This window comes from Mus pahari, chromosome 14 (assembly GCF_900095145.1).
Source record: "Mus pahari chromosome 14, PAHARI_EIJ_v1.1, whole genome shotgun sequence".
In the NCBI taxonomy this organism is placed as follows: Eukaryota; Metazoa; Chordata; class Mammalia; order Rodentia; family Muridae; genus Mus; species Mus pahari.
The window spans coordinates 68,472,967-68,488,283 of record NC_034603.1 but is presented as its reverse complement, the minus strand read 5'-3'; the positions used below and the strand labels follow the sequence as shown (position 1 = coordinate 68,488,283).

Below are 15,317 nucleotides of genomic sequence, written 5' to 3'. Positions count from 1 at the left end.
TGTGTGTGTGTGTGTGTGTGTGTGTGTGTGTGTGTGTGTGTGTGTGTGTAAGCATGCTGTGTCACAGTGTGTGATGTGGAGATGTTAAGTTTGGTGTCAGATGCCTTTATCTGCTAAGACATCATGTTGATCCATAGCTGGACTTTTAAAAAATCAAATTCTAGTCATTTATAACGGCTCCTACACATTCTCTTTAAACTTACCCATAAGCCTAGGAAGAGTATGACGTAGACGCCAGGATGGGTTAAAATGGCTTATACCACCCAGCAACAGTTCTTTACAAACATCAACCTTCTGTCTTTCCCATAGTTAAATGGGTAAGTATATCTCATAGAAGCCAGCAGCAAGTCAAGCTGGAGGGGAAACGAGAGTCATCCGCTATCTGTGACAATGTCACTGCTACAAAGAACCGCCTTGGGATGAGGGGGGTGTATTTGTTAATGTCGTAAGGAAAACAAACGCCTACCGCACTATTTCTTTCCTGAAGCCCTGGTCAGCTTTTCCTTCTGAATAAGCACAGATCACAGCTCCTCCCTTAGAAGCCTTTAGAACTACGATGTGCATGACTTCCACACTGTAAACTGATAGAAATCTAACAGTCCTCTTATTGGGTTCAAGAGTCACCTCCAGGCTCTTTGACTGGACCATGTGGTTCGGAGCAAAGGTAGCCAGAAGGCGTATCACGCTGTTACAGAGGCTGCTAGGAAGAGTGTGTGAAGATGGAGTTGGTTTTACATGAACTTCTGGGTTGTTTGACTTTTCTTTTTCTCAATGCAGCACATTTTAAGAAAAATGTATTATTGTAAAAAAATCTCAGATTCATGAAGCAGAGGGGAACGGACTGCTCTTAAGTAATAAGAGGTTTAGCGCTCCTTTCCTGTCGGAGGGTGACTAATGCTATTTTTAACAGTCCTATCCTGAGACTTCTGCCAGTCCCCAGGGGGACTTCCTACCCACACACATTTCTTTTTTTGGTATCCAACTGCTACAGGTGCCTCAACAAATGGTCAAGAGTTTAAGGGAGGAGACTGGCTCACTACCGTAGTAGGTCACAAAGTCCAATTCCCATGGTCCCCCTGTACCATTTGGAGGTCGTCGATCCTGGTATTGACTCCGGAAGCCATTTCTTTCCTCTCCTGTGGAGTCTCAGGGCAGGGATAGAGGGAGGCTCGGAACCTGGAGAGTACAGGAACAGCTTTAGGAACACTGAAGTTTCTTAGTGCATTCAATGTAAATCCCCTTGGAAAATAATCTTAGCTTACTCTAGGATAAGCACAACCAGACTGGCCTGTTGTGGTAATGAACATTAATCACTCATGTGAAGTGGCCTGCAGACAGCAATAATGCTGAGCAGTCTTGACATTCTCTACAGCTATGAAAGAATTTTGAGATTAAAAAAAAAAATAATAAGGGGCTGGAAAGATTGCTCAGCAGGTGTGAGCACAGGCTTCTCTTTCAGAGGCTCCAGGTTCAGTTCCTGATAGCAGAGAGGTGGGTCACACCAGCCTGTAATTCCAGTTCTAGGGGACCTGACACCCTTCTTCTGGCCTCCAAAGGCACCAGGCATGCACATGGTGCACATAACACATTCAGGCAAAACACTCAGAAAAACAAAATAAACAAATCTTTACAAAAGAATGTTGAAAAAATAATTTAAAAAAAACAATTTTTTATTAGAAGTTACTAGAGAAAAATGACATGGTAAAATTTCTGTCCATAGCCAGAATACCAGAAAGTTTATACAATGTCTGTGGCACTATGTTGGCATGCAAACCCACAGTCCCTGAATAAAGGAATTAGAACTTTGCTGGTTTTTTTGGGTGGGGACATGAGTGTGTGCATGTTTTGGGGACCCACGGTTGACACCAGGAGTCACTTAAGTGGGGTCTCAATTGAGCCTAGAGTTCGCCCATGCAGAGACCCTAATTAGCCAGCGTGTTCCTGAGATCTCACCGTCAGCTTCCCAAATGCCGGGATGATAGCTGCCACGCGCACCTGTCGCTTATGTGATGCTAGGGATCCAGGCTCCAGGCCGTATGCTTGTGCAGTAAGCACCTTATCCGCAGAGCTATCTCCACAGCCCCTGAGCTGGCCTTCTGATACTTGGAAAGTACAGAAAGTAAAACCTGAGCTACATCTGATGGTTTCAAATACTCCTAACGTCATTCCCAGTGAAAGCAGAACTGAGGGATCTGCTCTTCACTTTTCTGACCCTTTAACAGACAGCACAGCTGTGCCTCTTGGTTGCAGGTAACATCTCTTACCCTTCACAGATTTTCTTGACCCTGTTTTTCAGCTGATCACCTTGGAAAAAAATGATGAACACGGACTTGTGCACGTAGTCGCCCTGGGCCCCAGAAGGAAAACCAAGAGTTCAGAACTCTCAATATGGGTGAAAACTTCCTTTGAGAGAGTCTACACTGAGCTCAGGCTGGCTTGGTATTCACTGTGTAGCTTAGACTGACCTTGAACTCATAGCAATCCTAGCCCCAGGCTCCTGAGTGCTGGGCTTACAGGCCTAGCTTTAAAGTTCTAGAGCAATTAAACTTGGGTGGCATCAGAACGAACCTTTAAGGACACGGCCTTCTGTGCTTTAGCGGTACTCCATCTCTTAAGCTTCGTTTGGAGACTATCTGCCCTGTAGCCCCAGATTCACAAATCCCTTCCTGTTTTCAGATATAACCAGAAGGCTGAGAGAGAAGCTGAGGGGATGATCAGCAGATGGGAGCCTGTTTCTCCAGTTCTACTTGAACTCCTGTGTTTCCAGGATGACAAAGGCACAGAGGAAACAGAAGGAAGCCTGTCTATTCATGTGCTTAGAAAGACCCAGATAAACAGAGCTGACTGAATGCAAGGCACTAAGTCACTGGCAAAAACAGTGGTGTTGAATCTCAAGAACTGTACTAAGTTAGTACAGTTAGTGTAGAACAAGAAGGGAGATAGCCCTGAATGCCAAGCTCACACCTCAAGTACAAGGGCAGCGAGGAAAAATCAGAAACAAATATGCGTGGGAGCTATTTACCAAGATTCCATTCCTCAGGCTGCCCATAACACCTCACATACAGAGTGTGTACTGCTTTTATAAAAGAAAACGACAACTTCAGATGGCTACCACGAGATAAAGAGGGAAGAAAGTTAGATCCCAGACAATCAAGCCCTAGCTCTCTTGGCTAAACCGGGGCCCACTCTTGGCACGGCTGCTCAGCTAGAGATATCATGCCCTGCTTTCCCGACTTTGTGATAAGATAATCTTTCTGCTGTGAAGAGGAAATCTGATTGAACACCCCTGAGAGGGGCTCCATATTAGACATGGCTACAGATTACAATGCTTCCACACCCAAGGCAGCCTGAAAAAGCGCATCCCAAGACTGAAGCAGTTACACTGTCACCACGCTCCTTCTCTGTGAGGGGAGCTGGGACAAAAGCCAGAGTGCCCCCACCAGAGCTGAGAAATTTCCAAGTTAAATTTCTCTTAGAACAAAAAACCTTAAGATATTCATAAGGTAAGCTAGCTATAGGCTTCTAACACTCAGGTAAGAATGACATGCAGTTCCCTTGGTGCATCTGAAGCCACACCATGTAGATGTTGCTATGCACTTTCCTGCCTGTGTCCAGTGGTAAGACATCAGACGATTCCTACTTTCCAAAGAGCTGGGTGGGCAAGATCGCTCTCACCATGCATGTATCTATGCTTAAATTAAGTTTCTGATTCTCGCCGAGCGTGGTGGCGCATGCCTTTAATCCCAGCACTTGGGAGGCAGAGGCAAGTGAATTTCTGAGTTCGAGGCCAGCCTGGTCTAGAGTGATTTCCAGGAAAGCCAGGGCTACACAGAGAAACCCTGTCTCGAAAAAACAAAACAAACAAAACAAAAAAAAAGTTTCTGATTCTCCCAAGAAACAACCAGATAAGATCTTGAGAATAAAGTTTTTATCAGCCATTAAGATTAAGGTTTAGGAAATCTATCTTTTTATACACAATATTACCAGATTTGGAATAAGGTATCTTGATTTTACGTTAATTTTCATAAAAGGCCATTTTTCTTTCAGCTCAGATTAATAACAAGAATTATATAAAAGCTAAGGTTTAAAATAATTGAGGAAAATATGCAAAAAAGATCTTCCATAGGTAAAGTTTGAAAATATGTGTATGCTGTGTCTATAGATGTGTGGACATGGAAGGAGCTAAGTTAGAGAGAGGGGAGTGAGCTTTCAAGTGTTGGTCAAGCGAGGTCTCCTTTAATGAGGGGCAGATCTAGGGAATACCAAGCTGTGCTACTGCTCTGGGCTAGACCTACTCCACAATACACAATTTCCTTGTCTTACAGTCACAGGATCCTCCAGTGGGTTTTCGATTTCGGCCTGTCTCAGGAACACATTCCCTCGGCACACTCGCCAAAGCATGCGCTCAAAGGTCGGGATCCGCTCCCGGTTAATCACACCAGCCACGAAGCTGTGGGGAGAAGAGTCAGGTTGGGAACTCCAGGCTGGGAGACTTAAGACAAAGCAGGAGAGTGAGCAGGGAAGAGGAAAGATTGTACACTGCACGGGAGACTATGGACTGTGGTGGCAAGAGGGCTGTCTGCTACTCCCTTCTTCCTGACATCATCTCTGGACACATCAGAGGGTTGCCAGAAAATCCAGACAAATCTAGGGAAAGCTCTCAGTGTCTCAGAACAAAGTAGCTCCTAGACTCTTGATTCTACACACACACACACACACACACACACACACTCTCACAGCCTCAGATTAAACCCAGGGCCAGGTCTACCACTGATCTATGTCTCCAGGCTATGCATTAAATAGGAACTCACTATAGCCCAGGCTATATGTATGTAAATGTATGGTCTTCCTGCTTCTGCTCACCTAGGGGTGGGATTACATGCATGAAGCACTTACTGTTCTTTTGAACAGCAGAGAACACAGATCCATAAAGGCTGAAGTGCTGCTTACCCAAGTCGTAAAGGTGCACCTCTTCCCATCTCGTTTGGCTCCAAGAGTGATGAGGACTCTTCCAACAGGTCTGGATCCGCCATCTGCTGATGATGCAATTCAGCCTGAATTCACAAATCAATTAATATCTAATGAAAATAGTTAGTGGCATGCAGGGAACGAGGAACCAGGAGATGGGTTCAGAAAATAAAAATGAAAAAAGAAAGAAGTAAGAAAAGACCAAAAAAGAACAAAACAAAATCCCAAAACACCAAAAGATAGAGCAAACCCACAAAAGAGAGAGAGAGAGAGAGAGAGAGAGAGAGAGAGAGAGAGAGAGAGAGAGAGAAGAGTAATAAGAAAGGACAAAGGTTACACACGAGCTAAAGAAAGCAAAACTTCCCCCCAGAAAAGCATCTGGGGAAACAGAAAACAAAAGAAAAACATGACGAGATGGTGACATGTATAAATCTGTTACTAGGTGGAAGTCATTTGTTCTTTAATGTTTTCCTGAATGAACCTGGGCATGAAGCCAAAAAGTTCTTCTTTTTGAGACAAAAACAGACAAACAAACAAACTCCCAAACAGCTCTGCAGATATTGCAAATACTTCATTTCTAGACAGTCAACAAGTAGAATGTGTCTGTGCAAGCATGCAGGAGGTAGGACATTCTTTCAATCAAGCAGCAACCTGGAGCTACAAGGAGCATTGCTAGCCTTTGGTAAATGCAGAACATGAGGACTGTCAGCATGGCCACACACAATTGCCCCAAAGCACAAGATTTAAAGAGCTTCTTCACAAGGATAAAAAGCACAGCACCTGGACAGGGCTGGGCCTATGTTCCACTTATAAAGGTAAGAAAAAGGTAAAACATCCAACGGTTATATTTTCTGACAACAAATCTAGGGATACTGAAAAGTTTGTACAAACTTTACAGCAGAGAACAACAACCAAGTAGTATAAATAAAGGGCCACAGATAAACAGTCTAGAGTTACTGGCCTTGCTTAGTTGGTGAGACTTAAAATGACTTCCACCAGGACAGTTTATACAATGAAATGAAGGCAAAGGATTTCCCACAGAGGTCTGTTGTTTCTCACCTTTTTCCCCTTAACACCTCTAGTCTCATCAGAATGGAGAAGCTGCCCTAGAACCTGAACTCCAATCAGCTTCTCCACTACCTAATCTACCCAGCTGTAGTATCCACCTCCACTGCCTAATCTACCCAGCTGTAATATCCACCTCCACTGCCTAATCTACCCAGCTGTAATATCCACCTCCACTGCCTAATCTAACCAGCTGTTCAAAAGCAAACAAAACACCAGGAGAAATTCCCTTTCATTTCAATTTCACCTTAATCCTGTCAATTAAACTTTGATGGGGAGCAAAGGCACATGCTTGCCTGATATGATAAAGTCATGGACCAAACATAAAACAAACAGTGTAAACCAGATAATTCTAAAGGGCAAAAAAAAGTAAAAGTAATTGTTTTGTGAAGTTAGGATCAGGGCTGATTTTTTTTTTTCAGACACATGGAGCAAAGGAATATTGCCATGTGATTAGAATTTAAGGTGAGATAATGGGAACAATGGCTACTACTTTTCTGTCACATGGGTAGACAAGGGTTTCTTTTTTTCAACCCAGAAACAAATCAGCCAACTGAAAGCAATCTGAATAGTCAAATTACCATTATTCTTGGGGTGTGTGCTGGCAAATTGAATAGTACTAATTGTTCCCCACAAGACTCTCCTACTGGCTTATGTGGTTCAGAACCTGGCTCTTACTGGAGTCAGTGTGGCATGTGTGCTCTTACAGGGGACAGCAGACAAGAACAGACTGTATTTAAACTCAACTGCTCCAAAGAGGATATCTGGGGCTGAGACTTAAAAAAACAAACAAACAAACAAACAAAAATCAGAATTAAAATCAAACAGAAAGATCAAATTTTAAATACTAATTTCACCACTTCATATTTAAGAACACCAAGTCTTAGATAGGAAGGTCAAAAATTATAAATACAGGACAGCCAGGACTATACAGAGAAACCTTGTCTCAAAAAAACCAAAAAAAAAAAAATAATAATAATAATAATTATTATTATTATAAATAAAATTGTGCTTGGGAAACTGCAGTGATCAGAACTAAGAGCCTGCATCTAAAAGCAAAACATGATCAGAGACCATGGTCTTTGATTTCTCCTTTTTCTCCTCTCTCTCTCTCTCTCTCTCTCTCTCTCTCTCTCTCTCTCTCTCTCTCTCTCTCACACACACACGCACACACACACACACAGCATGCATGTCTATTTGTGTGAAGGTGCCAGATCCCCTGGACCTGGAGTCACAGACAGTTGAGAGCTGCCTGTGTGGGTGCTGGGAACTGAACCCAGGTCCTCTAGAAGAGCAACCAGTGCTAGTGCTCTTAACCGAGCCATCTCTCCAACCCAAGAGAACACTTCTCTAGTAATGGTAATACTGCCAAGTTCTCTAAATCACCTGCTAGTTCCTCTGAGTTGCCCCTTCTCCATTGAGAACATTGAGAACATTGAAAACCATACCTTACAGAAAGCAAATTGCTGATGGAACTTCAGCTCTGCCTGTAGCAGTTCAATATAAATAGCATGTCCAGTCAAGCTACATCAGCTACTACGAACACTTTAGCTATCTAGCTACAGAGAGAAAGAAGTGAAATGTTGCTACTTGAAGAATTCACCCAGAGAAGATGGCAGATGGAAAAGAAAAATAAAGAAAGCAGATGGGTGGAGAACGGAGAAGGAAAGGGAGGCGGGGATCTGCATGCCATTAACCATTACTTTCCCAGTCTTCTTTATGTTCCCATATGTTATGGTGCTTATGGTAAAAGATGTAGAGAAACCTCTCCAGCTCTTACAGTTCTTCATAAGCAAGAAGACTAGAAAAGGATAATCATTAATAAATCATCTTAAATGCTCTGGGTAAGAAATGGCTACATTGAATTAACAATCATCTTAAATCATAAGAATATTCAATAAATGTTTACTTTTCCCTTTCTACACACCCTGCCAATTATCATCACCAATAGGAAAGCATCATTTTCTGATTTACCACTTTTGACTGATTACTCTGAGTTATCGATTGAGTTCACCCAATTATAAGAAAAGAGGAGAGGTTTGTGGTTGGCAGTGTTTGGTGCCATTTGCAAACATGAAGCAAAATCTCATTACAAACTGAATTTCTGGCATCTGAGGTCCCAGGTTGGCTCACCTTTCTGTGTTGCTTAAACGTGCACCTGCACATACAATGTGGTCACCCAGTGAGACTTTGCCTCTGGTGAGGGTGGCAGCATCTGCAATGGCTACCTGGCGGCAAGCTCTATGGAAAGGGACCTGGCTGAGACTGTGGGACAGTGGCAATGGGCCAGGTGCCGGCTGCGCGTGGTGAGAGAAAGCATGGTGACTGTGGCCAGAAGGCTGTGCACTGCTGGCTCGTGCTTGAAATGAGGGGAGATTGCTGAGAAAAGCGGTGGAGAAGCTTTTGGAGCCAAGGCTGTATGCTCAAAGCGCCGGGGGAGATGGGGGCTGGGGTAGCTCAGCATAAGAAAGAGACAACAACCCACTGTGGATAGAGCAGGAAGGCCATAAAGACTTGGAGTCTCTTTTAAGACTGGAATTTAATGTTTAGACTTAATAATCATAAAAAAAAAAAAAAAAAAAGGAGTCTGGTTTATGTTCTTTTCTTTCTGGCTATTTTTCCTTTCTGCTTTTTGGTTTTTTTATTTTTTTTTTTATTTTTTTATTTTTTTATTTTTTTCTGTTTGTTTGTTTGTTGAGAGAGGGTCTTATGTAGCACAGTCTGGACTCAAAACTGCCATGAACCCGAGGCTTGTCCTCCTGTCTCCACCTCTCAGATGCTGGGATTACAGGCATCACTGCCACACCTGGCTCCTAACTCTGCTTCGGAAGCAGCAACTCGTTTTTTCTAAATGGTTTATCTTATCTTTAGTGATTTCTTTTGGGGAAGCCGGGGGTGGGAAAAAGTTTCACTGTATAGCTTAGGTTGGCCTTGGGTTGGCACAGGGGGATCTCAAATTCAAGGCCTGAGTGATATAATGAGATCCTTTCCCTCATGACTGCACAACTAGTAAAAGAAGCCACGAATGAGTGTAAAAGTGGCTAAGTATTGCCTAGGAGGCTGGGTGCATTTAGAAGAATCTGTGAGCACATGCAGCACTATGCTCAGGGGTCTCCTCATATAACCCAACGACATTCCCTTTGACTGAAGGGATTGGGTTTTTCTCGTATCTGGACTTCATAAAGAGTAAGCGCTCACTATACACTTGAGGAATTAACAGATAAGAATACATTGCTATGTGGCCGTGAGCATCCAGGAGCCCACATTCAGTGGGATGGGATGGCAGAGGTGGCTTTGCCTCAGGCAAAGATGTAAGCGCTCAGAGAGTTGACCTCATTGCCTCACACCTCCCAACTGTGACCAGGCTCAAAACTCCCAGCTTGGGTGGCAAACAAATATTCATAGGGAATTTCCATTGCTTTATAACCAGATTCCTCCTCCTGGGGAGACTAGGGAGTTACATTCATAGGACTTCCTCAGCTCCTTGTCTCCCTCCATAGACTCCTTGCATTAGCACTTAGCACGGACTCGTCTGAATCAAAATCCATGCTTACTAAAGAGTGTATCACATCCTCGGCAGACTTTTCTCCACATAGTGGTTTTCAGAGTAGCAAGCCTGAGTTAAAAGGTATTAAAACAGCTAGCCATGTCCTGCCCCAGCCCTCGCCCCAGTGTCTGACTCAGCAGGTCTGCGGTGGGGCCTGCTCATTTACACTTCTTCCAAGGTTCCAGGTGAGGTTGTTGTTGCTGGCTGGAAACCTTACCAACTATGGAGGACTGGTCTCCTCTCAGGCGAGGCAGACTTAAAGTGAAACTGAGAACCTATCAGATACTAACTGAAATGGGTCCTTCATATCTACAAATCTTTGTCAAGGTAAAGGAAATAAACTTTCTGGGTGGAACACAGTAACAGTAACTAAGGCGATATCTAAAGTGTCTAAAGTTTGGCAAAGACACCTGTTAGACCATCAGAAAAACTGCATCCCGATTGGAAGGGAATGTTCCTTCCCAAGATTAGTTAGGAGAAGGAAGCCATCTACAAACCTGAGCAAACTCCTCTCAGGGGGGTCTCTTTAGCAAGCTGTCATCTGGCAAGTCAGTACCTTTATATTTAACCAGGAACTTAGTAACATTTTTCCTTATAAATAATAAACTGTGTATTGGGGAAATCCAAACTCGCATCATATCATTATTTCCATAGAACACAATGAAAACTCCAAAAACCACGGGGATATGAGATCTGAAGTACTGAACAACTCCCAAATGTGGTGAACAAAATAATTTCATGACTAAAGGTCTGGAGATGGAGACGTCGCTGTAACTTTGTGCGTAACCAGACTTGTTTCTCCGGCTTCATATAAATCATACTTACCTTCTAACACATAGCTAGAGGTATCAGACAAACGTTTCAACTGTACTTGCACATCAACTTGAGGGTTCCTTCCCACCCAACCCCACTGCACCCCAGTCTTGAGATGAAAGCGTGCAGAAAATGTAAGAAATATATGCAGAAGCCATGATTGGCTGTGCACTAGATGGAGCATGGGACACGTGCTGACAGTCTTTAACTAAAACAGGGTGCAAGATGGCACTGCTTCTAAGCTAACAAGTTAAAAGACGTGTTGGAATAATGACACGGCCGGCCGTGTGCAGGTAGCCCAGCTGCTCTAATACTGGAAGAAGCAATCATCTGACCTCATCGAAAAACTGCTGGGTTTTGCGCAGTATAAATTTTAACTCAGTCAGTTCCAGGAAGTTTCTCTTCAGAGCTTCCTGGTTAGTGTTGATTTCCTTCAGTTCATTTTCAATCTTCTCGAAATTGGCCTAGGGTTTAAAAGAGAGAAAGAGAGAGAGAGAGAGAGAGAGAGAGAGAGAGAGAGAGAGAGAGAGAGAGAGAGAGAGAGAGAGAGAGAGAGAGAGAGAAAGGAAGGAAGGAAGAAAAAAATTAAGAGATTAATTAAGAGGTCAAATTCAGCTTGCTGTGCTCAAAGACATTAACTGAATTTGCACCCCCAACTGTTGCCATGGTAACGAATTATCCACTGCTCCAGACAAATCCTGTGATTCGACTCCCCACCCCCACCCCCGGCCAGTAACTTTAAGCAAAACATTTCACTTAAATGAGCCTTTGTTTACAGATTCTGCTATACACTCAGTGATTATTCAGACACTCAAAAATATCAAAAACCCATGAGGTATGTGAGGGTCATCATTCAACAGGGCTCAGTAAATCAATAAGCATGAATTTGGTGGTATAATATGCTATCTCTGTGTGAGGTGCTGTTTGACATTATAATAGAGGGATTCAGAACTCCATGCCACAGGCATTTATGTAGAAAGTTATCTGAATTGTTTACCTCTAAGTCGATCATGTCCCGGGGGAAGGGCACCTCTGGGTTTTCACCAGTGTCCATAATTGGGATGTTAGCTTTCCTTATCTCTTTCTCAACAAATCCTAAAAAAAAAAAAAAAAACAAAAACGATAGAGGCAGAGCATATGCATGTAGTGCACATGCCTGGAATTCTCACTGAGAAAACATACCCTACAAAGACACCTGCCTGCGGACGCCTGGCCAGAAAGAGCTTCATTCCAAGAACTGGCAAACAAAAGAAACAGCGCCCCCAGACCTTAGATGCAGAGCCAGGGCTGACTTTCTGTTAGTCCCTTCCCCCCTCCACCCTACATGTCACACTTCCTTCAGGTGTGATAGCTCTCTTTGCAAGTATGATTGGTCAGTCAACAAGCCAGAAGAATACACCTTTAACAAGATTCATTTAATTTAGAAACAATTGGGTCATTTTTTTAAACATCAAAAGCCAAAAAAATTAAGCATAAAAGGACCCAAAACACGGAAAGAGAAAAAACATTTCCATGACTACTGACTTTTTTTTTTTTTTTTTAAATAGGGACCAATTTACTTATCAACTTGGCAGAGTGGCAAGATCATGGGTTTGGAGCCAGACAGAATGACCTAGTTTCAAATGCTGACTCCATTATGACTGCTTATGCTCTTACGTATGTGAAGGAAATTACAGGCTCCTTAGTATTACACAAGGGTAACACCTATCTTTTTTTCTTTTTTTTGAGACAGTGTCTATGTAGACCAAACTGGTGTGCAACTAAGAGAGAACATAGGTCTCTGCCCGCTGGGATTAAAGGTGTATGCCACCACATCTTAAAGTCATGTTGTGGGGAATGAATCAAGTTTTCTATTACTCATCAGTAAGTCCCCTAGCCTGTAAAGTCTCAGAGAATGTTACACTTCTCATAAACTGCTCAGATGGTGTCTAAATTTGATAGTATCTTTTAGAATTCTGAAACATAGTTCTACTGTTAAAATCCCATGAGAATCTGGTTGGGCAGAGGTGGTACATGCCTCGTTCAAATCTCAGTGCTTGGGACTCTCTAAACTCAGGCCAACCTAGTCTACACAGTGAGTTCCAGGATGGCCAGGAAGATGCAGAGAAATCCTGTCTTGAAAAACAAACAAACAAATAAAACAAAGCAAAATCCCCTGAGAATCTGAGAATAGTGGCATAGACAGGGGACCGAAGCATTCCAGAGAAGCCAAGGCAGGAGAATCATTGCCTGAGTTAGCAGCTACCCAGAGTTCCAGTACAGTCTGAGCTACACAGTGTCAAAGAGTAAAAGAAAAAACAAAACATAAAAAACAATTCAACAACAACAACAAAACAACCAATCACAATGTTTTCAGCTTGTTGTTTGAACAAGACTTCCCTTAGACACCACCTAGCTCAAAGTCCATAAAATCAATTTATATACAAGAAGTTCATTTTAATGTTGTGGTTGCAGATTTTTTCCCCTCTCCCTTTTTTACATCTTTTAATAAACTTATTTATATTGTGTATGTGTGCATGCGTGTGTACATGTATGTGTGGGTGTGGGTGCTCATGTGGCGGTCAGAGGCCAACTTTGGGGAACTAGTTCACTTCCACCCTGCTTCTTGCTTCTGCTGCACATTGTACTCAGGCCTAGCTGGCCCAAAAGTCTCCCCCTCCCACCTCACTGTAGGAATGCTGGGGTTGCTGATGTGTATCAGCACACCCGGTTCTTAGTTATTTGTTGTTGCGTTTTTATTCCTTTACTGTGAGGACTAATGATTCTAACATGAGACAAATGGCTTAGTATAGGAATGACCACATTGCACATACGGAGTTTTCGATCCATTTCTTCACATCTTCTAACTTCATTCACAAATTTCCTCTGGAAAACATTCACATCTGGATTTAACTGCAAGAACAAGAACATAACAGCCAGACTTCAAACACTGATCTACGTTCCGGGTTATAAGCAACACACACCATAAATGGAAACGTCATTTTGAGCCAGTGGATAATGCAACTCTATTGAAGATTGTCCACTGATCAATAGAAAGGGCTTTGTAAGCCGGGCATGGTGGCACATGCCTTTAATCCCAGCACTCAGGAGGCAGAGGCAGGCGGATTTCTGAGTTCGAGGCCAGCCTGGTCTACAAAGTGAGTTCCAGGACAGCCAGAGCTATACAGAGAAACCCTTCTCCAAAAAAAAAAAAAAAAAAAAAAATAAGAAAGAAAGGGCTTTGTGCCAGCCACGCAAGCAAAGTTAAAAGCCTCCTGTGCTACACAAGACAAATTGGCCAAAGCGGTGAGCTCCCTTGCTTCCCTCTGCCTGGAACAGCGGCAGCCATGTCATAGGCTCTCTGCCTGGCTCTCCTCTCTCTTTCTTCCCAAGCAAAGGAGACAGGAGGCAAATATCTGTTCTTCTGCCCCAGGTTGTCACCTTCTGGTGACAGTCTGATTTTACTCATGCACTAAAGCCGTAAAACCTCACACCTGTTAGAAGGTTAAAAAGATGGGAGCCAGACTTGGGGGTACACACTGTGATCCCAACTCTGTAGAAGCAGGGTGATTAGAGTTCAAAGTCAGCCTGGAGAGCAAAGCAAGTTCTAGGCCAGCCTGGGCTACACAGTAAGACCTGTCTGAAAAGATGAGTGCTTTGAATTGATGAGGATATCGACAAAAGAGACCTCAGGTGAAGTGTTGATAGGAATATAAGTTAGAATGGGCAGAACTACAATACAACCCAGCAGCCCCACTTCTGGGTACATGCAGAAGACCCAAAATCAATATGCAGAGCTATTTCCACTAACTAATACACAGACTCAACCTACCAAGAGATGTATGGACAAAGAAAACATGGGGCATTAGAGTGACTGGAATACACCAGGTATATTGCATCTTACCTACATGTATGACTTTATTATTTAGGTTTTTTAAAAGGATTTTTATGTGTATAGGTGGTATGTCTACATGTATGTATGTGTACCATGTGCATACAAGGTGCCTTCAGAGGCCAGAAGAGGGTATCAGATCCTCTGGAACTGGAATGAGAGGTGGTTGTGGGCTGTGTGTGGGTGCTAAGAGTCAAACCTGAGCTCTCTGAAAGAGTGGCCACTGCTTTTAATCTCAGAGCCATCTCTTCAGCCTCCTACACATACATTTTAGACACTTAGAAGTGGTTACGAAATGGCTATCAGAGAGGGAGACAGAGAGGAGGTGTGGCCAACAGGGGAAGGTATAGGTCAAAGTTCACAAATTTTCAGATAGAAAGAGAATAGGGAGGAAATGACAAGTAGCTGACCAAAGGGTTGAGCTATTAGGGATTTTTTTTTTTTTAAAGATTTATTTATTATTATATCTAAGTACACTGTAGCTATCCTCAGATGTACCAGAAGAGGGCTTCAGATCTCATTACAGATGGTTGTGAGCCACCATGTGGTTGCAGGGATTTGAACTCAGGACCTTAGGAAGAGCAGTTGGTGCTCTTAACCACTGAGCCATCTCTCCAGCCCCACATTTTTTTAAACATTTATTTATGTACTTCGTGTGTGTGTGTGTGTGTGTGTACACGTATGTGTGTGTGTACGTATGTGTGTGTGTACGCGTGTGTGTGTGTGGTGTAGGTACCCACTGAGAAGAGAACATCTGATTTCAGTGATGTGAAACTGAGAATCAAACCTGACTCCTCTGTGCCAGCAGTAAGTGCTTTAACCACCGGGTCATCTCTCCTGCCCAGGAATAAAATGTTCAACCATTGCAGGGTGAACAAGATAGCTCAGTGTATAAAGGAGTACGCCTGGAGACAAGGCAAGCTTGATAATCTGAGTTTAGACCTTGGAGCCTCCATAAAGCTAGAGGGACAGCATCAATTCCAAAAAGCTGTCCTCTGATTGCCATATGTCTCTCTCTCTCTCTCTCTCTCTCTCTCTCTCTCTCTCTCTCTC

The 15,317-nt window shown here is 43.1% G+C and overlaps 1 protein-coding gene across 8 annotated transcripts in view; it reads right to left on the bottom strand.

Moving 5' to 3' along the window:
* Atp6v0a1 (ATPase H+ transporting V0 subunit a1) overlaps positions 1-15,317 on the bottom strand; it is a 55,805-nt gene that overhangs the window by 33,256 nt on the left and 7,232 nt on the right. For 4 of the 8 annotated variants that reach the window (XM_029546617.1, XM_021213359.2, XM_029546620.1 and 1 more), the window contains exons 3-9: positions 13,207-13,285; positions 11,391-11,488; positions 10,729-10,857; positions 4,951-5,054; positions 4,324-4,450; positions 2,265-2,347; positions 1,083-1,176 (exon numbers count right to left, since the gene is read on the bottom strand). In XM_029546617.1, coding sequence (XP_029402477.1) covers positions 1,083-1,176; positions 2,265-2,347; positions 4,324-4,450; positions 4,951-5,054; positions 10,729-10,857; positions 11,391-11,488; positions 13,207-13,285 — 714 coding nt within the window. The remainder of the gene's footprint in view (positions 1-1,082; positions 1,177-2,264; positions 2,348-4,323; positions 4,451-4,950; positions 5,055-10,728; positions 10,858-11,390; positions 11,489-13,206; positions 13,286-15,317) is intronic. The other 4 variants (XM_029546621.1, XM_021213360.2, XM_021213361.2 and 1 more) reach the window with 2 other exon arrangements.